Genomic DNA, 22,889 nt, shown 5'->3' with positions numbered 1-22,889 from the left:
TCAAACTGTTTCTCCAACACTTCGCGAACCTCCTCCTTCGTCGTGATTTCATCTATATCTTTGCAGATTATAGTGATCTCCAGCCTGCTAGCTCTTATGTCGGCTTCCTGTCCTAAAGTCTTCCCGATTTGGCTCAAGAATTTGTCCGCGGTTACATCCTTGGATTTCTTAAGTTCCAACATAAGATCTCCCTTCTGGGACCGTCTAATGCGGCTGACGTTGTCTCCCAAATTGGTGAGTTCGGGGTCTGCCTTCACTTTCCTGAGAATGTCGGCGTATGACCCTTCGCCCCGTTTGGAAATGAAAATCACCTCCGGTCTAATCTTCCTCCGATAACTTTTTTTCCGCGGTTCTACCTTCCTCCAAGCTTCCGCATCCGCCTTTGAAGGTTCGATCCCTTTTCTCGAGGTAGCCATTGCAGTATTTTCCCTGGTAGCTTCAGACGTAGACTTGTGACTAACTTAGGGACTACCTTAACAGTTAAGCTTAATCTAAGGTATATCATGTACCTTAACCTAACTTATCACTAATGAAATAAATGTGTGAAAATATTTACAAATCATTTTCGAGGAAAAGTCGAAAAAAACCTCCACTCGTTGAGCATATTTAAAAACAGGGTGGGACGGGGAGGAAAAGAGGATTGGGGTAGGATGGGTGACATGCGGGAGAGGGATGGGAATTAAACGCTAGGAGGGGCGCTAATGATGGGTAGGTTTAAAAAATTGGGAGTCGGAGAAATTACCTGTGTAGAAGACTACTCTACCTTGGGGATCGAAAAGACGGTTCTGTGATTGGAGGGATAAGAGGATCTGGGGAAACGGATGAGTCCGGAGAAGATTATTTTCAACGATCTCTATCTGCATGACTTTGGAGACAAGAGGATTGGGATGGGATTGAGACTTGACCAGGAAGTTGAGGGCATGACGGGCGAGGAAGGCATAGATACGTGCAGTTTGGCAGGACTCGTAGAGGATCTGGTTGGAAATGTACTTGGAGCGGTCTTCTTTTTTAAAAATGTTGGCGCAGTGGCGAAAGATCCAGCGCTCCTTAAGGCGGAGTCGTTCCATTTGGGATGGGGAGCAATCAGACCAGAAAATTTATTTATTTATTTAATTAATGAGGACAATACACAGAAAGCAAATTTCTTATTACATATTGTCCTCAGAGGGAGGAGCAAGTAAATGGCATATTTTGCGCTTAAAGCTAGAGAGGGACATAGAGCCAAAGGAACCAAGTTGTAGGGCATTGAAGGACCGGCAAAACCTCGGGTGAAAGTGAAAGTAAATCTCGAGCTCGGCGAAGGGTACATCAAAAATGTCCGCATTACGTGTGTTATGAGACGAGGCGATACGGAGAGTAATATCCGAGTTGGCGGAGCAGTCCATCAAAGCATTGCAGAGTTTGAAAAGAGTACACATATCAAGGAAAATACAGCGTTGCTGTAGGGAGGGGAGATTGAGGGTGCGGAGTCGTGACGGACAATCAACCCGTGGAAGGTTCTTTTTGTAAAAGAGGGTCTGAGTGAATTCGCGTTGTATAGCTTCAAGAGTGCGCCCGTCACGGATGCGGTAGGGGGACCAGACTACACAGCAATATTCAAGGATGTTTTTGGCGAGGGAATTGAAGAGTGTTAAGGAGGGCTGGATTGAGGTAAAGTCGGACGAGGAACGTAGGATAAAACCAGACATTTTGGAAGCTCTATTGATGATGTCAACGAAGTGGGAATTGAAACGAAGTTTGTCGTCGAATATTACACCCAGGTGTTTGAAGGAGGTCAGTAGTGAAAGGGGTTATCCACTGAGAGAATAGGAAAAGGATGATGGGGAGGGTTTCAGGGAATAGCGCATCCAGTGGCATTTGTTGACAATTAGTTTTAGGTTGTTGACCGAACACCAACGGGCTAAATTATCAAGGTTGGATTGTAAGAGAGCACAGTCCAATGGAGACGAAACAGAGGCAAACAATTTAAGGTCGTCTGCGTAAAGCAAATACGGACAAGTGAGGATGGAGGCGAGGTCATTGATAAAAAACAGGAAGAGTAGAGGGCCAAGTGTAGAGCCTTGGGGAACACCAGAGGAAGGAGAGAAGGAACGAGATGAGTGACCATGAAAAGAAACTTTGCAGGAACGGTATGAGAGATAGGAGGAAAGCCAGGAGATGACTGAGGGAGGGAAGTCTAGCGAAGAAAGTTTAGAGAGGAGAATGTTATGGTCAACGGTGTCAAAGGCTTTGGAGAAATCAGTATAAACAGCATGTACCTCCTGTCGTGAATTCAAGCGTTTAGCAACAAAGTTGGTAAAGACCAGAAGATTTGAAGCCATTGATCTATGTTTCACGAAACCATGCTGCTCTTTGACAATGAGGTGACCGAAGTGCGCGGTCAACCAGTCGTTGACGTATCTTTCTAGGATTTTGGAGGAAGAGGAGAGACGGGAAATGGGGCGGTAGTTCACAACAAGGGAAGGGTCTCCGCTTTTGAGGATAGGAATGATAAGGGCCTCTTTCCAGAGACGGGGAAAGTAGCATTCGTCAAGACTTTTGTTGTAGATTATACACAGGGGGAGGGAAATGTGTTTTCTGCAGTTAAGGAGGAAGAGATTAGGAAGCGCATCGGGGCCAGGTCCGACATTGGGGTCAAGGTTACCAATGAGGAACTCAACCAAGGAAGGCGTAAGGAGAGGAATGGTTAGTGATTCGGGGGAGTCTGTGGTTATGAAAGGTGTAGAGGGTGAAGAGCTCGAGGGAGAAAACACTGAAGAGAAGTAGGTGCCGTCGCAGGATTGTTGTGGGGAGTTGGCAGTGGAGTCAGTGAAACTGATAGAAGAAGGGACAGATTGAGTTGGATTACGAGAGTCGCGAGCATGAGACCAAAAGGGTTTTAAGTTACCGCGGGCAAGGGCGGCTTCGACGCTCAATAGATACCTTTAACGCGCTTTTCTGACCATTGACTTCACAGTAGATCGTATAGCCTTAAAGTGAACAAGGTCGGCGTCATTTTTAGAAGCCCGAAACTTCTTCCGCAGTGTATGTTTCAAGCGAATGTTAATATGAAGTTCCGTTGTGAACCAAGTTGGGTACGAACGTAGGCAGGGAGGGGAAGAAGGGACATAACAGGAGAGGAGATCAGAGAGGATATTGTAGAAGGTGTTAAGAGCTTGATCACACGATGAATTACTTATTATATGTACCCAGTTGAAAGACGCTAAAGCTGAGTTCAGATCGTCAAAATTGGCTTTGCGGAAGTTGAACTTAGTGGGTTTACGCTTGGTTTTGGGTTTTGAACAAGGGAGTTCCGCTTCAAATTCAACCGCGGGATGGTGAGCGTCGGTTTTTACATACGGGGATGTGCCAGGAAATAAAGAGAGGTAGTGCTCGGGGAGGTTGGAAAGGAAGAGATCGAGAATGGGGTCAAGGAAGTTTTGGTGGTATTGAAATTCAGGGCAGAGCAAGTATACATAAAGGAAGAAAGTGGGGGGAAGAATGGGAGAGGTTGTTGGAAAGAAAATGAAGCCGAAAATGAGGAGCGGGCGGATAAGCTGTTTATAACAGAACAGTTTAACTTTTTTTGAAGTGGCGATATTGCATTTAAAGATAGGGTACAAGGACATGAAGGCACCAGTTGCACGGCCTAGTGCCGTCGTTATATGAGGGACGTGGAAGAGGCGGGCGTTCATTGTCACTCCGAGGTAGGTGACTTCCTTCACAGTAGGAATGGGATCGTCGTGGATTGTAAGTGATAAAGATCTAATGTCGCTCCACATTTTTGGCGTAATTCTCATATTACCATGGAAAACAATGGTCTCGCACTTGTCAGGATTTAAGGAGAGTTTCCAACGGGTGAAATAATGGTAAAGTTCGTCTAAATAAGCATTCAGACGCGCTTCACCGCGGGAGATGTCTTTGGTGGTGTTATACAGGATTAGGTCATCCGCGTATTGGAGGATCCGGACAGGACACGGGTGGGTAGTTGGCTTGGGGATGTCTGCGGTGAACAGGGAGAAAAGGGTTGCAGAAAGGACTGAATCCTGGGGAATGCCGGCAGGGTAAGTATAGGACGCGGAAGATGCTGTTGGATGTTGACTGAGGATTTCCGCCCATCTAGAAAGCTAAGAATTAGCTTACAGAGGTGCGGATGGAAATTGAGGATTTCGGAAAGCTTATACGTAAGTCCATATTGCCATATGGAGTCGAGAGCTTTCTTAAGGTCAAGGAGACAGGCAATGGTGGGTGTCTTCCGATTGATACCTAGAAGGATATCAGTCTTGAGGTCAAGAAGTGCGTGCTCAACCGAGTGTTTAGTTTGGTTGGCGAATCGGGACTCGGGTAGAGTATTGTTGGAAGTACAGTGCTCGTCTATGAGGGATTTGATGACCCGCACGAAAATTTTTGTGGAGGAAGATAGGATAGAGATAGGCCTGTAGCTATCGGGATTAAGTGGATTAAGCTTCTTCTTTGGGATGGGTACAATGCGAGCACTTTTCCACTCGGTGGTGAAATGAGCGTTGAGGAGGCAGTGGTTAATGATAGAACCAAGGTTATTTCTAGGGGTTGATCGCTCCATTTTATAGAGCCACAAACACCACAAAGGAGCGAATCATTTTAAGACAAAATACCACCTGGTAGATTAGGCCTAATTCGGAAGAAGAAAAACTGATTTTTGTTTTAAGTTTGACGGAGTCGTGTGTTCGCGAGGTGAGGCAGCATCTGAAGAGTTACCTTTGCCCAGGACGAAACCGCAACTAGTCTTTCCTTCGCCGACTGAGCTTAGAACTATCTTTGATACTTGCAGTAGGTAAAGATAAGTGTAAAGATTTACGAAATGCATAGTTCGAAAAGTGAAAGTTTCTGAGTTATTACTCGAATTTCATCTCTAAGCGTGCACAAAATATATCTAAGATAAACCCAGAATTTATTATTCCTTGATAATTAGTTAGAAAATATTCTCGTGGGTGTAAATTAATGACACTGTAATTGTAAATTTATGGAGATTGTTTACTCCTCTTAGTCGAGATTTATGGATGGGATGCATATGCAAATTTCAACGTTTTACGATGATGTTCTGATCGTATTTGTCTAGTAAGCTACATGTTTTTGCTCAGTAATTTTTATGCCTGTTAAAGATTTCCCTGCAATTAAATGATCTCAGCTATAATTAATTAAGTGTCGCTGCATAATGGAAGGTATTAGGTATATCTCAATTTTTAGAAGTTCTGGTCGCTCAGGCAGCTATGTTTCGCGTGCAGTTATACAAACAATATGAACTTGAAATAAACATTTGCAGCTTATCATTCGCCAGTCATCGCTTTCCAACTTATCATCTTTCTTGACAGAGTTCCTTGAAGTCATCTACATTGCAACACGACCTTGAAAGTTCTGTTTTCCGCGATATCAGCCTGGTTGTAAGTACAACATGTATGTATTTATTACATATGCCAATTACCACCAAGTTCACTCAATGGCCTCAGATATTCCCTTCGATTTCAATGACAATCTTTCTTTATTCATACAATCGTTCCTAGAAAATTACTAGATATTCTGGAAGTCCCCATTGCTAGAGAATAGCAATATTGCACCAAGATAAAAAAAAACCATTACGTAGGCAGCAAATGAATACCGAAATCATGTGCATAATTGAACTTTCGCACCTGAAGCTATCATGCTCAAACCGCATTTCCTGATCGGGGGAAAACTGAATTGCATTAGAAGAAAATTAGTCATATTCGTTGCAACTTCCCAACCGTTCATCTATGGTGAGTTTTCACATTAAGTGCTCCCTCGATTTATCATATAAAGTTCAGTATATATTATCAGTAGGAGGCATACATACAATAAATGGATTCATTCGTTGTAATTGAATTTTTTTATCCTTAATCAGAGACACAATCAGAGCCCCGTCATGACTGGCACAGCGGTACTGTTTTATGCTGAGTGCAGGCTCAGCATTCATACCAGTGGATGCAAGGCCTATCTAACACATCTGCCGCAACTAAGGAGTACGGCACCCGAGTAGTACAGCGCAACTCCACGCGATGAAGACATAACCACAACCTCCATGAAACTCGCACAAGGGAGGCCAACAGCAAATAACCGGGCCGAGAGCACATCCTCCAATTTCCTGGAGCATATGCCCTCAGAGGGCCATCCTGGTTCCCATGGTATCAGGTAACTTCCGGTGAGCCTTCGTGCAGGAGCCACTTCAGATGAGTCCCTTGCAGACTCAGGTCTGATCACCCTGCTTGTGTACGTGGGGACGGCACTCCCCAACGGGCTGACTGGAATTAGCTCGAACCTTTACACCAGTCAACTAACGCTCTGCGTACAATGCAACACGAAAGACGTCACAAGACAATACTAGCACAAAACACACAGGACTGGTGGCTGTCCACCACGGCCACCATGGCCATTCACCCATCATACTGCAGGTGAAACAGCGTCGAGGAACTCCCTCCTTCGTAGTAAGGCAGCACGCGCGAATTCATTAACGCATTGAAGTGTATCATTGCTAGCAAGACACTGACTAAAATCAAAAATACCGTTCGCCACGTGAACATCCATGTCGTCTAGATTACAGATTTGTACGCTGGACAGACACCGGGGACATGGAATCAGTCCTCTAAGTCTGCCCAACACAGAAGATAACCCTGATTGGAGGCAATGTTTCGCCAGAAGAGAAACTCATTCAACTCACCATGCACCGTCAGGAAGAAGCCCATCTCAAGTCCGAAGTTCACAACAGAATTTCCTTTGGCAGACACATTTCTGACGTACTCATACGCGACTCGACCTTTCCAACATTCGGTCCATACAAGCTACCACTTAGATGTTACACTCTCGTTTAACACCCTTCTGGCCGCAAGCGGTACTCCTCTCCTGATCCTATAGGCCGTGGCATGTATCCAGATGAAGGGGAGGAACACCCGATACTAACGCTAACAATGCTGCTCGCTGACAAGCGTAGAACCCAATGCCGTCATCGCAAAATCATACAACATAGGGATCCGTACGTAGAACATGCAAAGAAGAGTCCCAAATATATGGATCCAGCAGCTTTCCTGCTTATACCCCACTCACACCTCATCACACGTCTCAACATACACACCAATTTAGTCAACCCTGTCTTGAGCTCGCGCAGGATCCAAGGACACACACTCCGCGATCGTGACTCCCAGATATGTCACTTTCTGCCGGTATTTCAAGGAAACTCCATTTAATTTAACAAAGGGCGAACAACGTAGGTAGCCTTTCAGCATTATCGCGACGGTTTTATCCGTTGAGACCGCGACACCGATTTTAAGTGATCACGCGTTAACGATGCGCATGTACTCAGTGCCCCGCTGCTCGAGCTCAAGTCGACTGTTCCCCTCAACAAGAATAAGGAGATCATCCGCGTAGGCAACACATTCAGCAACGATAGGTTCCATATAAATGGACCTGCGATAAATATCTGTGGGAAGCCGCGCCCCACATTCGCCTACACACGCTCTTCTACAATCTAGCTCGACTAACCCCCCCCCCCCCCCCCCCGCCGCCGGTGTCGTATCTAGAAGCCAGGTTGATGTCGAGGTTGAGCTTGTTTGTCAAGGCGGTGTTGGAGGAGGAACATCGCTTTTCCACTTTTAAAAACCCTCTGATGATGAATCGACTCCAAGCTCCTGTGTCGCTTTCGTCGCAGTTGCCTACTTTGACACTCCGAGCCAGTTCGACGGTTCGTGCTCGAGGCCTGGCAAAATATCGCATATCTTAAACTCCTTGCTTTTTCGGATCCTTGACTCGACAGGGGAGCTTTACTTTATTATTGGAGTATACGTACATACTGTTTGCGGGGGAAGCGGCGGACTGGTACTGGAAGCACCGACACCCGGTGGCCGGATTTGCGGGAAGCTCTCCTGGATCAATTCTGCAAATCTCTGCGAGCGCATCCGAAGCCGAATCCAAAATGAAAGGGAATATTTCGCGGATTTGTATCGCGATATTCGCCATTTAGTGTCAAGACTCCAGTAACCGCCGAAGTAGGCTCAACTAGTTAAGACCCTGCAACGCAGGTTGTGATCGAAAATCATGCGGGCAAGCTTCCCCATTCATATAACTACATTTCGTGAGTTACATGGATGGGTCGAAAAATTTGACAGCCAACAAGACTGCTTGGCCGTACGTTAGATGGTTAAAATTTCGGGTCTTAAGTGTCACTGATTGGAACTGGACGTAGTAGAAACTTCTGGCCAATAGTTCAAACAGAAACGTCATGACATTCAGGAAGCGGAGAACGAAGCAGTTCAGCCTCGTGGTGTGGTTGCTGGAACTTCAGTAATCTGCGCCGCCAGTGGCAACATTACGGGGGGGGGGGGGGGGGGGGGGAATTACGTCGTTTTTGATACGGCTGTTGAACTTCAAATATTATGAAGCCACATGGCCGGGGGCCGCCAAACCCAATTGCTACCACAACCCTAAACGCCCCGACTCTCAGTCCACCTCTTATGTTAAAGCGGACCGACAACTTAAAATTTACCTACCCGGATTTGACCCCACCACTTATTGTTTCTAAGAAACGATGCTTTCGGTTCTAAGGCTGGTGGGACCTGGTAAAGTGTGGCTTTGCCTTGATGCGCGTAAAGTGAACAGTGTCACCGTGAAGGACGCTTATCCTTTACCTTTCATCGAGAGGATTTTCAGTCGTCTCTCGAAGGCTAAATTTATTACGAATCTAAATCTGAAGGATGCGTTCAAGCATTCGTTCGTAGCCACGCCTTTTAGGCTCTGTAATGCACTTCAAACCCCTTCAAACCGCCTGATGGACTAATTCATCCTTGCTCACTTGCGCTTTCAAGACTTTATATATTTAGATGACTTTCATCGCTCTCTGCGCAGAACCTGCAGACAATATCGGCAGCTATCGCCAGTGTCTGGATTGGTGGTTTGAACGCTAGGCTGTCGGACGGAAGGGCGCGGTTCAAATCTCAGTGATAACAGTGGGATTTATATAGTGATTGGAAGCAAATACCAGTCGATTCAGCAGTGAGGTGACACAAAATCAGGGTAATATCACGGGCGGGCGCAATGCAGGCCACATTGTTTTCTACAGGGAATTGTAGTCTCTAGTGTACCATTTATGGTCTTGAATGAACTGCTTTAACACACTTCAACTCCCAGATCCAATTGGATTATCGCGGGAAGGATTATTGTTATTATATTATCTCCAGCATTCCGAGGTGATAATTTAGACTGCAGTGTCCCAGTATATTTTCCCCAGCAATTTCTCTTGTTTCCCTAGTGTTATGGGAATAAACTTCTTTCTTACATTGCTGGCCAACTCACTGTTACCTTATTGTCCTCTAACCCAACATGACTTGGAACCCAAAGTGCCTATGATAGTAAAGTAAAGACGTCAATTGTCGGTGATGACCGAATGAAGTAGCTGCCATGAACCAATCAATCGCCTTACCCCAAGTGGATCAAACAATCTGCGTCCCGGCAAGTTGTTTTGGTCAACCCCCTTCGAGACCCTGTAACATCAGATGAGATATTACTCGAAATCGCAATCGCCAAAAATAATATTTTTTATGATGAATTTGACTTGCTGACAGGAATTTGTGTCCATTGTCGGTTTCTATAATTCTTCCACTGAATGACCGTTCTCGCCCAGAGCCCGAACCGCCTTAATTTTTACTGGGGTGGAAACATTTAGTTATACAGGGCGGCAGATGACCAACGACCGGACAACAGGCTTACTACTCCGTTGGCACGGTGGACAGTTACAATAGTTACAAGTTCAAAAAATAAGTCTATATAAAATGGGAAAACACCTGATCATAAATATTCAAGAAATGTATAATCCATCAACTTAAATCACATGAACTATTATCTTCTTCCATTAAGTTTTATTAACAAATGTTCGTATTGAGGAACAATTAGTTTCGAAAGAATATTGCTTAAACCGCTGCGTAATAAGTTAATAAAAATTTAATGGTTCTCGTTTTTCGTACGTATATACATTGGTGTAATACACGATGTGCTAGATTTATTTATTTTTGTAATCTCAACGTGTAATAAACACTGAAATAAGCTGGATACAGAATCCACTGCATCTTCTGTCTGCCATATCCAATTTACTCGAGAAAGGCGAAAGCTAATATCGTAAAAGCTCTTTATACTATATACTTTACACTAAACTAGACCTCCTTCTCCCTCTCACTTCGTGAACGCCCATATCGTTCAGATTACTGATCTCCCAGTACGCTGGAAAGACACAGAGAGCATGAAACCACACCTTAGAATCTGCCCACAAAGAACACAACCGTCAAAGGAGGGATGGTTTCGCAAGAAGAAAAACTCATGGAAGTTGCATGCCCCGTCAGGAGCAATCCTATTTCAAGTCCAAAGTCCACGACGGAACTTCCTATTGCAGATACGCTTTTAACGTACTCGTATGTGACCCCCCATCTAAGCTGTCACTTAGATTTACACTCTTGTCTAACAACCTTTTGACCGCAAACGGCCCTAAACCCTCAACTTGGTACACCGTAACTAAATCAGTTTGCAGCGATGGTATGCCTCTTTTGATACTGTAGGCCGTGGCAATAATCACCCAACAAAGCCTGCATGACGCCGGTTGAAACCATGGGACACACAGGAAGACACGCTACTCGCTGGCAAGCGTAGAGCAGTTTCCTATTCTGCAACGTAGAACATGCAAGGAAGAGTCTCATATATGTATCTAGATGCTCTCCTGCTGATACCCAGAACATAAAACCACCATGGAAGACGACAGAAGGAGGAAACTTACGGTGCAGGGGCTCGGAACCCCAGTACCGGCAGCTTTTGGGAGTGAGCAAGTGGGCTCCCGGTCGTCGATATGCCTCGACCGCAGTGCCTCGGTGGTGGACAACTTAGCCACCTTGGCATATAATGCTACAAGTGATTTGGATCTGGAGAAGGAAGTATTCAAGCGATGTACGACTTTACCGAGAACACCAATAACAAGACCAAACAAAGATGAACTAAAAGCAGCTTTTTGGACAACAAAAACCGTGACAACACCCACCGCACATGTTCAAGATACTTGACAGCAGGAGGTGCTCCAGGAACAAGGAAGAGATCCATTCAAAAGAAGCTCATCAACTTTGAAATCTCCACCAATGCCAAAGACGATGAAAGATAAAGCACAGGCCAAAACTGAAGGACCATGTAAAAGGAGTAACCCTGCCGGGACTTATAGAGAGCAAAGTCCCGATCCGAAGGAATTACCCTTCACCCAGCTTGGGGCAAAAATAGTGGAGCTGTCCGAGTTTATCAAGGACAAGCACAAACGTGCCCCAAGCCATAAAGAATATGGTGAGGGCTATTAGAGTCCTCTATAATAGATCACAGATGGAGGAAAAGAATAATAAGAACACGCCGAACCCCGCTGTGCCAACAGTATCACAAGTGACCCAAGTGACGCCTACTACCATCGAATCCCAGCGAAATAAGCGAGTACGTGAAAAAGAGGGGATCCTTTAAATAATCAGCAGGCGCCTAAGAGAAAAAAAGGAGGACAGGACATCCTGAATTTCAGCACCAACAGCTCAGAAGGAGGAAAGCATACAGCGAATCTAGGAAACTCGACCAGCGTTGCGAAGCCCAAGACGAACGAAAACAATGGATGGACTAAAGTTACCAACAAAAAAGCGAAACGAAAAGCAAAAGTACGAACTCGTCCAGATACGATTGTTATCTCCAGTAAGGGCAATCTGTCCTACGCGGAGATACTCAAAAAGGTCAAAACAGATTCCGACCTAAAAGATCTGAGCGGAAATGTGAACAGAATCCGAAGAACCCAGAAAGGGGATCTCATTTTCGAGCTGAAAAGATCCAGCGGTGGCAAAACTGATGACTTTCGCACTCAAGTGAAAAACTCACTTAGGGAGAATGTCGCAGTGCGTGCCCAAAAACATAAGATATATATACAATGTAAGGATCTCGATGAAGTGACATCGAAAGGAGAAATTTGTAATGCTCTGAAGGAGCAATTCAAGTTGAAAGAACTTACAGAGGAGTCTGTTGTCGGTCTACGGAAAGCCTATGGTGGCACTCAAATGGCCACCATATGAGTGCCAGCGGAGGCAGCGCAGATGTTGTTAGCTGCCGGAAGAGTTTGGATTGGATGGGTTGTCTGCCGTTTAAGAGAACAAACTTCACTAAAGAGGTGCTTTAAATGCCTCATGTTTGGGCACTTCGCGAAGGCATGCACCAGCAGCATTGATCGGTCCGATCGATGCAGGTGTGGGGAGAAAGGCCATATTGCCAGAGAGTGCAATAGGGACCCCAAATGCCTATTGTGCGAAGCAAAAGAGGGACAGGATAACCGGCGCATTGCCGGAAGTGGCAAATGTCCGGAATTTAGGAAGGCTCAGTGAGAAAATGAGGTTTATTCAAATAAACCTCAATCATTGCAGGGTCGCTCAAGATTTACTTCAGCGGGTAACCATCTAAGGTGAGCTTCAAATAGGAGCCGGGCACCCTTCTGGGTGAACTGTAGTTATACCAACTAGTTCTATGGTTAGAGGAGCAGCTAACACTATACCCGACCAAAGTCTCCGTGCCCAGACAATTGCCAATCCTTTTCAGACGAGGAGTAACGTCTGACCAACCGATGACCGCAACTCTCCTGCAGGCAGCGGGTGGATCTCGTTCAAGGACAGTCGTCACCTTGGCCCAGTACCGGGCCCGATATCTCACACTCGGGCAAACCTCACTGGTAAGTGGGGGGAAGGACCGCAACCTGGAGGAGGCCGAAAGGTGCGGCAACGACTGGAGGGGCGCATACCCCATCTATTCCAGGAGAACGCGTCGAACGGAGAAGACAAACAGCAGATCGAGCGGGACTTTCATGAGGTGAAGTAAAGGCAGAAAGCAGGAGGACTTGCAGCAGTATTGTAGGCATTCTGACAGGCCATAATTCACTAGCTGGACATATGTTCAGAATAGGAATTATTCAAGATGATACGTGTCCCTCTTGTAAAGAGGGAGCGGAATTCTAGGAGCATTTCCTATGTGAATGTCCCGTCTACGGACGTATCAGACATCAGATTTTTGGTGCCGATGTTCTCCAGATGTTACGACTAGCATCACATCCACTAACGGAAATTCTGTGATATGTTAACGAATCCGGAATATTCTGTTGGATCACCATGCACTCAAGCTAAGCTGGTGTTGACATCTCGGAGGAACCGTATGGAGTAAAACCCAGATGATGCTAGTCGCTAACCGTATAAACTTTTAAGCTGGAGATCTAGCAACGATTGATGTACTCCTATGTTTTGGGAAATAGGTCCTGAACTGCATGACTTCAGTACAAAACAATGGTACAATATTAGTTGAAAAACATATTTATTTTTATAAAACTAAGTTTTTTTGAGTGGTCCACACATCGACGTGTACAATAGAATCCGAATAATTCGTACGGTCAAGGGACCGACCGTTTGGTTCGCATTATCGCTATCTGATAGTTCTACCATCACTTTTGAGATTAATCGTAGAGTTTCCGCGATTTGGCAGCTTCCCTCTTGGTAGCTGCAATAATTAGCTGGGTGCTGAGTCTGTCCACCGTCTTGTATATTCCTCCTGTCGATGACTTTTTCATTCGAATTGATAAGTTGATTAAACGTATTTACACTTACGACTTTAGCGCTAACCTTACTATTTATCTTCCTCTTCTTTGGTTTACAAAGTTGAAGGAGTTGCCGTTCCCTGCTTCATCCTTCTGAGGAACATCTTAATGGCACATGTGTTTAAGTGCTGATGTCGGTTATTGTTGATTATTACTTCAGGTGCTTCATGCTCCTCTTCAAGGATCCTTAACTTCTCTTGTAGAGCTACTATGGTGCTCAGAGGCGGCGGCGAGGAAGATGGGGCGGCAACCCTATCGGCCAAACCAAACACAAGTGGCCGAGGAGAACCTCCATAGTGATGGCACCGGGAGACGCTGTAATCACTTTTGTTTGCCGGCCGTGATTCAGTAGGCGAATGCTCCAAAGACCTAATCAGGGCGATCAGACCCGAGTCTGCACGGGGACTCATCTGAAGTGGCAAATTGGTCACGAAACCTTACCAGGGGTATACTGGTACCATGGGAACCGGGAAAGCCCCTGGACTCACATACTTCGGGTGAACTCCTGTTGTATGTGAGGACAGCTCGGTTATTTGCGGTTGGCCCCCCTAGTGGGAGTTTCATGGTGATTGTGGTTATGCTCAAGCGAGAAGAGACCTTCGGGCCTCGACGTGGTGTTGCGTATTAACACGGGTGCCGTACTCCATAGTTCGGTAGAGATTTAGGTAATTCTTGCATCCACCAGTATGAATGCTAAACCATGCACTTGGTATAGACTGGTACCGTTGTTGCTTGTCTCAGCGGGGCTCTGCTTGTGGATTAAGTCTCACGACAGGTGCCTACGTAAAACACTATGGGCTTCACTGTAGAGCTACTATGAGTATTTTCTGTAAGTAGGGTGTGCAATGCTCGCTCACTTAGAATAAAGTCCATTTTATCTCAAGTTCGTCTTTAGTTATCGCTGCATAGCCTTTGCCCTCTGGTTGATTATTTTGTAAAAAGTGCGTGCTTTTTACTTTAGAAATACAGTCCCTTAACAATTTTGATTTTTTTTTTTGGAATAATACTTCTTTGCAGTGATTCTCAGATTATCGTTCTCTCTCATTTGTTTTTTTTTCTTTAATTTTCTAAGATAGATTTTGCAAGTCAAATTCAGAATTTTCCAAACCAATTCAGAAATTTCCAAACTAATTTAAGAATTTTCCATTTCAATTTCAGATTTTTCAATTTCAAATTCGGTTTCCTAGTTAGCCGGACGTAAGCGAAAGGTTAAATACTCTGCGTCTGCGAGTCAAATTTTCAGATATCAATATTCACACCCTTACAGAGGAGACTGTAGAGCTGGAGAAGGATATCTAACATGAATTTCGTTGAGCGGGGAAGTGTTCCCACGGACATAAAAAGGATAATTGGAAAAACCAATAGATTTTATAACTCGAGAACTACAGAAAACAGGCGCAGCAGAGGGTGAGGCGATGCTGTAGGACACCAAACAGCTCTAAGGGCTTTTTTTACAGACGACTACGGTTTCGTCCAGGGCAGAGACAACGACTGATGAGTTGCAGCAACGGCCAATTGAGAGAGTTAATTGCCAAAAAATCATAGATATGCATCAAATTTGCATTAAGCTAGAATTAGAAAAAGACATGGGTTCCAAATGAAAGATTTTGGTAAGTGCGTTAGGCGGTGACGGCTTTACAGTTTCTTACCAGGGCAGAGGCAAATCGTTAGATGCTGCCTCACCTCTGCCCTGGGAGCAGCGTCACCGAAGCGGCTCGCAGATGTTAAATGCTCCTTTATAATAACATTCCTACAAATTATATTGAGCGTAAATCCGCCGTATTGACCAGAGCTTGGCCAGAGCTGAAAATAATTTTTTGAGAATTGCGGGGTCCTAAGTCCGCATCAACTTGATGCCGGACCGGACCAAGTGGAGAGCAACTTACTCCCTCTTTTTTTTGGTTTACGTACCCCTCGTTTAGGGCTCAGTACCCAAACTTTCAAAATTTTAGGCGATGACGGCTTTAACATCTACGAGCCGCTTCGGTCACGCTGCTCCCAGGGCAGAAGTGAGGCAGCGTCTGATGGCTTGCCTCTGGTAAGAAACCAAAAAGCCGTCGTCGCCTAATATTTTGAAAGTTTGGGTGCTGAGGGGACGGTGGATAAAAAAAAGAGGGAGTAAGCTGCTCTCCATTTATTCCGCCCGGCATCAAGTTGATGCGGACTTAGGACTCCGCAATTCTCAAAAAAAAATCTTGATAAGTGCTTTCCAAAGCTGCCATCGATTTTAACATTTAATGGAAGGGGGGAGTACAGGGGCTCGAAAGTGATCATTTCTGTCACGGAGCCATTGTCCAACTGAAAACTCGGAAATCTAGGCTCCGAATCTGCTCAAATTAAGTTAACAATAGTATTTCACTAAATTTTTTAGAAATTGACTAAGACGCCTCAAAAATGAGGTGCAATATATTTTAAGTTTGCTTGCCTCAATTCTCGACAAATTTTAAAAAAAAATGTTTTTATATGTGCCTTCCTTTTCTTTAAAAAAAGCAGCAAATTTTTTTTAATTTTTTAACATTCATAGTTTATCTATTCATTCTTTATCCATCTTTATTGTTTATGGTAATATTTTTATAGATATTCAATTTTATTAAGGACAAAGAGTGTTGTATTCAAGACAATTAATTTTACTATTTCTTAAAAGTTCATCAATTCCCGAAAATGAGTTTTTTTTAAAAACTTTAGTCTTACCCACGTTATTAATCAAAAATTTTTAAACCCAACGGGTTGGAGGTTGCAAATTGATTTTTAAGATTCTAGACGAAGAACCCCCTTAAATCATTCGAATTGTTTTCTAAGCTGTGCTATTGAAGCAGTGATTTTCAGTTTTGCTTCTCAGGAACTCTCCTTTCAAGTGCATATTTCCTGACTCGTACTTTCATTGTCCGTGATTTTCCTTTTTTGTGTGACTCATATCGCATTCATTTCCAATCACTGGCAGATAAACAATTATCTCAGTAATTTCCCATAGAATCGCTAACGCAATTATCAATATATCGTATCGGATAAGAGAATATTTCCACAAAACCTTCGGTTACCCAACGCTCGTAGGCAGATATGTACACTTACGTGCATTTGTCCGCCAATCATTCTAATAGAGATAATAAGAATCTAATCAAGACGATTCTCAGATACTATGTATTTACCAAGCAATTGACGGGTTTACCTTATTCATAAGCACCTTACCAGTTTATCCACCGAATATGAATATCTTTAGTCCGTTGAGAAATCGGGACCAGATACTGAACATTAGGATAAAGCGCCTATTTATGCCCCTAGCACCTTTCAATCATTTTTCCATCCCCACACTTGCATAACTTGCTGGTGGCGCCCCGCTATCAAACCTCACGTGAATGTTTTCCCACTTATACATCTACATTTATTCTATTATAAAAATTAATCTTTTTTAGTAAAATTTTAGAAAGCCGCAATCGACAGATTCAGGTTTAAAAACAATAAACGCGACTGTGGAAATCTTCAGTCAGTTTTCAGAATGGCGAAGAACAGGCGGAACAGTGAGCCGGGTAAAGCACGATTTGTTCAGTTGTTTTATTCATTACTTTATTATCAGTTATTTTACTTAAGAATATTACGGTTGCATTGAGGCCTATATGTCATAAGTTTTGTGAGCGTGATTTGTGGATAATATCAATAACGTTTTCAGTTGAATGAACTAGTGTGTGTGAAATGTATCTTTTTATTCTAGATACAATTTGAAAATTTGGCGGCCAGAATGCATCCGTTCAATTGTATTCTGAGCATTTATCAGAATTTAATGCAATTGTGGTTTAGATAAACGGAGTAGTGATGTTTTTAATAGAGGTTTTATCTATACCAATTTACTTTATTCGAGATCAAACTGCTGGTGTGAATAACCTAAACCTAATTACATACGTATATTACGCAAATTGTTCATATGATCTATATTTGCTGGGGCTTGCGAGTGTAATAAGCTAACAACGCGTAAATTTGTACTTCGCAGGTACAATCACTATATTCTTCGGGCATATTTAATATCAAATGCAGGTCACTTTGATGACCCGCACATTCCAGAAAGTATCTCCGATTACCAAAAATCAAACTTTTTTAGACTTTTTAATTCCTCAGAGGTACAGATATGGCTAGTGCTGAGAATCAGAAAACATGTTTGAGTAATACCAATAATTTATCAATTTTTTTGAACTCCTAAGTTGCATTAATATTAACACTTCCACTGAATTAGATTGGGCCTATCTATTCATGGTATTACGTCCTGAATAGATTGACATCTTCCATCAAGTAATTTTGCACTGATGAAAGAAGCAACTGGTTCTTGAAATATAGTATTTGTAATAGTAATAATCAATGACCCAAAAGCCCAACTTAAATTTTGGCGAAATAAAATCATTTATAACCAAAAGAAAGTGATGTTGGTAAGAGGTGGCATTCGATTTGACTATCACGAAGGTAGTGGTATCTTAAAATTTGGAATGGAGGCGAAAAGTAACCTTGAAGGTTCACCAGCAAATAGGTGTAGATCCACTAAAATGATTGATCATCATCAATCTGAACCATCCATCCATCATTCTATCTAACCCCTACTAAAATATTTATTACAAACGGCGCCCAACGTGGGACCCAAACGTTTGATAAGTTTCGGAACAGTGAGCACCTTAAACTTTAGTTTTGGCTCGCCAGATAGAAGAATACCATTCCCTGAAGTTCGTTCCTATTATTATTATTCTGTTAAGGGAAAGTCGCACCGCGTCCTTGAAGAACTATTGTGCCCCTTTTACTGGTTATAGTGTACCTATTGATCATAGTATCTCAAGCAGGCCTGTAACCGTTAGGAACTTTAGTATGCTCCCCACTTCTAGATATTTCGGCTTTGCATCTGGTATTAAGTGTTCTCCCAGATGTTTCGACCTACTTTGCACAAGTGCCGGACACTGTCCCAGGACGTGCATAGAGGTTTCGTCCTCCTCCTCACAGAACCTGCAGGCAGTGTCCGTAGATATCCCTAGCTTCCCTAGGTGATAGTTCAACCGACAATGACCAGTGGGAATTCCCACTATGATTCGGAGGTTCTTTTTGGTGAGGTTTAAGCAATCCTTTGTGCGCATGGGTTCGTATCCCCCAATAAGCACCCTGGACTGCTCCATCCCTGGTAGGCCCGCCCAATATAGTTCCTTCTTAGATTCATGGCCATGAAACCGTTTCCGATTCCACAGAAGGGTTCTGGCCGGTGTAAAGGCATCCCTGTTCCCTTCTTGGCTAGTTCATCCGCTGCCTCATTGCCTTCCAAACCAGCATGGCCTGCAACCCAAAGTATCCACACCTTGTTGGACGAGCCGAGTGTATTCAGTCTCTCAAGGCATTCCCATACCAGTTTAGAGTTCACCTGGTTGGACCTAAGTGCCTTGATCGCTGCTTGGCTATCGGTGAAAATAGCTATGTTCTGCCCCCTGTAGTTCCTTTGCAGATTAAAGGAGGCACATTTGTCTATGGCGTAAATTTCTGCCTAGAACATGCTAGTGTACCTGCCCATTGACTCAAAGTACATTTTCCTTGGACCAATGACACCGGCACCCGCTCCCTCTGCTGTGAGGGATCCGTCAGTGTACCAAGTAATCAGTTGCTGGTTTAAGTCGATTGTCGCAGCCACGCTCTCCCAGTTTACCTTGTTACTCCAACGTGTTTCAAACTTCTTATCGAAGTGAAACCTCATTGTCATGTTGTCCCTCGGTATCAGTAATTCGGGATACCGCCTAGAAAGGATATCAATCTTCCTTCGATTTAGGCAGCCCCCGGCCTCACTCATACTACCGGCCGTCCTGAATATTGATCTCCTTGCCTGCACCTGTATGTGCAGATGGAGAGGGGTAATCCCAGAAGGACCTCCAGGGATGCCGTTGGGCATGTCCTCATTGCCCCATTGATACACATGCCAGCCAGCCTTTGGAGCTTATCTGATTCCCTGGCTTGTGTGCTGAGTTCGGTTCTTTCTGCCCAGATTACCACTCCATAGGTAATCATTGGCCTTACTATTGCAGTATATATCCAAAGTAGTATCTTCGGGGTGCAACCCCATTTTTTTCCTGCTATGGATCTGCAAGTCATCAGAGCCCTCGTGGTTTTCCGACAAGTAATTTTTTATCTACCATGATTCCCAAATATTTGACCTCTGTTTCTCGTTTCACCTCCATATCATGTAATGTTATGGCTTTCAGGTGATCCAGGTTACGTCTCCTAGTGAATGGTACTATGGTGGTTTTGGTTGGGTTGATCCACAGTCCCACCTTCCTGCACCAGGAACTAGTAACCCTTAATCCAGTTTGGATTCTATCACATAGGGTATCTTCATATTTGCACCTACAGATTAGAACAATGTCGTCCGCGTAGCCCTGGACTTGTATTCCAGTATTAGTTAACACGTCCAGGAGTTCATCCACTACCATACTCCACATCAGCGGCGATGGTACTCCACCCTGTGGACAGCCTTGAGTGGTGTTCATGATAATAAAATTTGTACCTGTCGGTACCTCTATTTGTCTGCATTCTAGTATTTTGCCCATCCACAGTGCCAGGGTGTTTCCCACTCCTTTGCGGCTCAGGGTATCCTGTATCTCTGTGTGCGATGTATTGTCGAATGCTCCTTCGATATCCAAAAACGCGCACAGTGCAATTTCTTTTATTTCTATGGCGTCCCGTAGTACCTCTGTCAGCTGATACAGAGCAGTTTCAGTTTACCTTCCTGCCCGGTAAGCGTGTTGACAGTGATGTAGGGGGTTATGCTTTAGAACGTTAGTTCTAATATAGTTGTCTATGACCTTCTCCACCATTTTGAGTACGAACGATGTTAGGCAGATTGGTCTGAAAGATTTAGGGTGAAAAGGATCCTTTTTACACGCTTTCGGAATAAAGACCACTTTTACCCGTCTCCATGCCCTTGGTATGTAACCCGGTGCTATGCTCCCCCTTACCACCCTCAGAAGAGACTCTAAGATAATTCCTAGGCCTCTCTGGATAAGTGCTGGGAAAATGCCATCTACTCCGGAAGATTTCATTGGTTGGAAAGTTCCCACTGCCCATCTTAGCCTAGCTTCTGAGTATACCTCTTTTGCTAGTTTCCAGCTCTCTTTCCTTCCTCTTTTATTCGTTGTTGGGGTGTCAGGCAGATTATTGTCGCCTGCCGGTTCATCATACACCCTCCAATTCCTGACCATCCCGTTCATTAGGATATTTCCTAGAGTTATATCTAATACCTCTTGTCTGGTGCTGGTCACAATTATTGGAGTGTTTCCTACTTTGTATATTTCTAACTTATTACTAAGAATAAATTCGAGAAGGTACTCACCTCTACGATTAGTGTCGCTGCTTCCCCACACTTCGTAGTGGGCGTTGGCACCGCAGCCGAGAAGAAGTGGTAACGCCCTCTCCTCGCAATACTCCGTCAGCTTTGCGAGTTGTTCCGGTGGAGCCCGGCTCTCGTCTCCTGGGAAGTAAGTAGGATGCTACAACTACCTCTCGAGTGCTCCTCCCGGCTTCCAATGAGACTTGGATAGCCACAAGGTCCCCGGTTAAGAACTCTGAAAGACATATGTATTTTAAATTACGTTTGAGAATTATGCAAGCTCTTGGTTTTTCACAAGAGGAGTCCCAAATTACCTGCATGTCTCCTCCTTGCAGACCGCGAATCTGCCCCCGGTACACCCAGGGCTCCTAAGCCAACACTATTCCAATGTTCTCCTTGGAATTTACCCTTGCAGTCACTGCAGATGCAGATCTCGCATGGTGGAGGTTTACCTGGGCTATCGTAGTGCTGGCCATTGGCCCCGTTATTGTTTGGAGCTGTTCTCTACTGTCGGAGTGTCACCCTCCTCCTCCGACATGGCGCTTTCCTGCGCGTCGCTGTCCACCCCGAGCCCTAGGAGTTCTAGGTCTAGGTCGTCCAGCTTCTGTTCTTCACTGGGCAGCAGGTCGATTTCCCTGGTTGATCCAGTTCTTTCCGCCTCTATGGCTTCCGCGACTTCTTCAGGGACCTCGGTAAGTTTTCCACCCGATGCCTCCTCCGAGGTCTCTTTCCTTGGCTTTTCCTTGTGCACATGCACGGGTATGTTGCCAAATCGGTAGTTGATATGACAACTCCGACGTTTAATTGCCTCTAGGGATCGGTCATCTACCCCGATCGTGAGGAGTTTACCCTTTCCCTCCACCTTGCTTCTGAAGGCTCTCCATAGTCGAGTATGGAGATCTTCGTTCTGAGCAATTAGGAGTCTCATAAGGTCTTCTGTTACTATTGCCGCGGCCTTTGGGAGAAAAACTGTCCCCATGTGGGCTCCGGATATATCATCTCCAGCACATGTTGACAGTTCTACCCCTTCCCAGCCTGGCAATCTAGGAATTATGGTTCTGAGCCATTCTGCGGTACCTTCCGTCGCGCAGTCCACCAGTATAAGGCCTGGTCGAAAGCGTATCCCGGTGAACACCAGTTTCGACGTCCAACCCTTGATCATCTTCTTCAATGATTTCCTGTTCTTCCCGAGTGAGTATTTGCTCGGGAAACCTTTTTGGCAGTATGGCCAGTCGAATGCCCTTGACCGCACTAGCATAGCTAATGCCGGGCTTCCTGGGTCCTGCCTTCACTCCTGACCTGCCCGGGTTTTCTCCTCCCGTGGGTTCAGGTCTGGGTTTTTTGGGAGCATTCCCTTCATGCTGCTGCTCCCCGCTTTCTCGGCTCCGGCAGAGATGGCTTAGGTCTGTCCTGAGCCTTCTTAAGGGCCTCTTCTGGTTTCAGGCCTTCCTTCAGATAGCGCAGGTACCATTTAACCCCGGCGCCACTGAGACCTGTCTCCTTCCTGACGTCTGTTATATTTATCTCAGACGTGCTTTTGCTGGTCCCTGCTCTTTGAGCAGTGGTGTTCGTTGGCTGTAGTCCATGCAGTATACCAATGCTCACCTTGGATCCACTGCTTGACGTCCCAACTTCTCCCTTCTTGGGTGTAGTCACATTCGACCATATGTTTTGCCACCATAGATTTAGTGGGTTTTCGGGAGTGCTTTACAGCCAGCTCTGCCTCCTTCATGTGCTCCCTAAATCTGGTGGTCGCCAATCTTTTTCTTTGCCCGATATATCATCATCATCAACGGCGCAACAACCGGTATCCGGTCTAGGCCTGCCTTAATAAGGAACTCCAGACATCCCGGTTTTGCGCCGAGGTCCACCAATTCGATATCCCTAAAAGCTGTCTGGCGTCCTGGCCCA

The 22,889-nt window shown here is 44.8% G+C and overlaps 1 protein-coding gene across 2 annotated transcripts in view; it reads left to right on the top strand.

The window, feature by feature from the left end:
• Positions 1-16,975: 16,975 nt before the first annotated feature.
• The window catches only part of LOC119653175 (putative inorganic phosphate cotransporter), a 40,530-nt gene continuing 34,616 nt past the window's right edge, over positions 16,976-22,889 (top strand). The window contains exons 1-2 of one of the 2 annotated variants that reach the window (XM_038057726.1): positions 16,976-16,994; positions 17,056-17,169. In XM_038057726.1, coding sequence (XP_037913654.1) covers positions 17,139-17,169 — 31 coding nt within the window. In that variant the 5' untranslated portion in view covers positions 16,976-16,994; positions 17,056-17,138. Of the gene's footprint in view, positions 16,995-17,037; positions 17,170-22,889 lie in introns of those variants that run through there. The other variant, XM_038057733.1, reaches the window with a different exon arrangement.

Source organism: Hermetia illucens, chromosome 1, assembly GCF_905115235.1.
Source record: "Hermetia illucens chromosome 1, iHerIll2.2.curated.20191125, whole genome shotgun sequence".
Taxonomy (NCBI): Eukaryota; Metazoa; Arthropoda; class Insecta; order Diptera; family Stratiomyidae; genus Hermetia; species Hermetia illucens.
The sequence above is the reverse complement of the archived record's forward strand: the minus strand, read 5'-3'. Positions and strand labels throughout refer to the sequence as shown.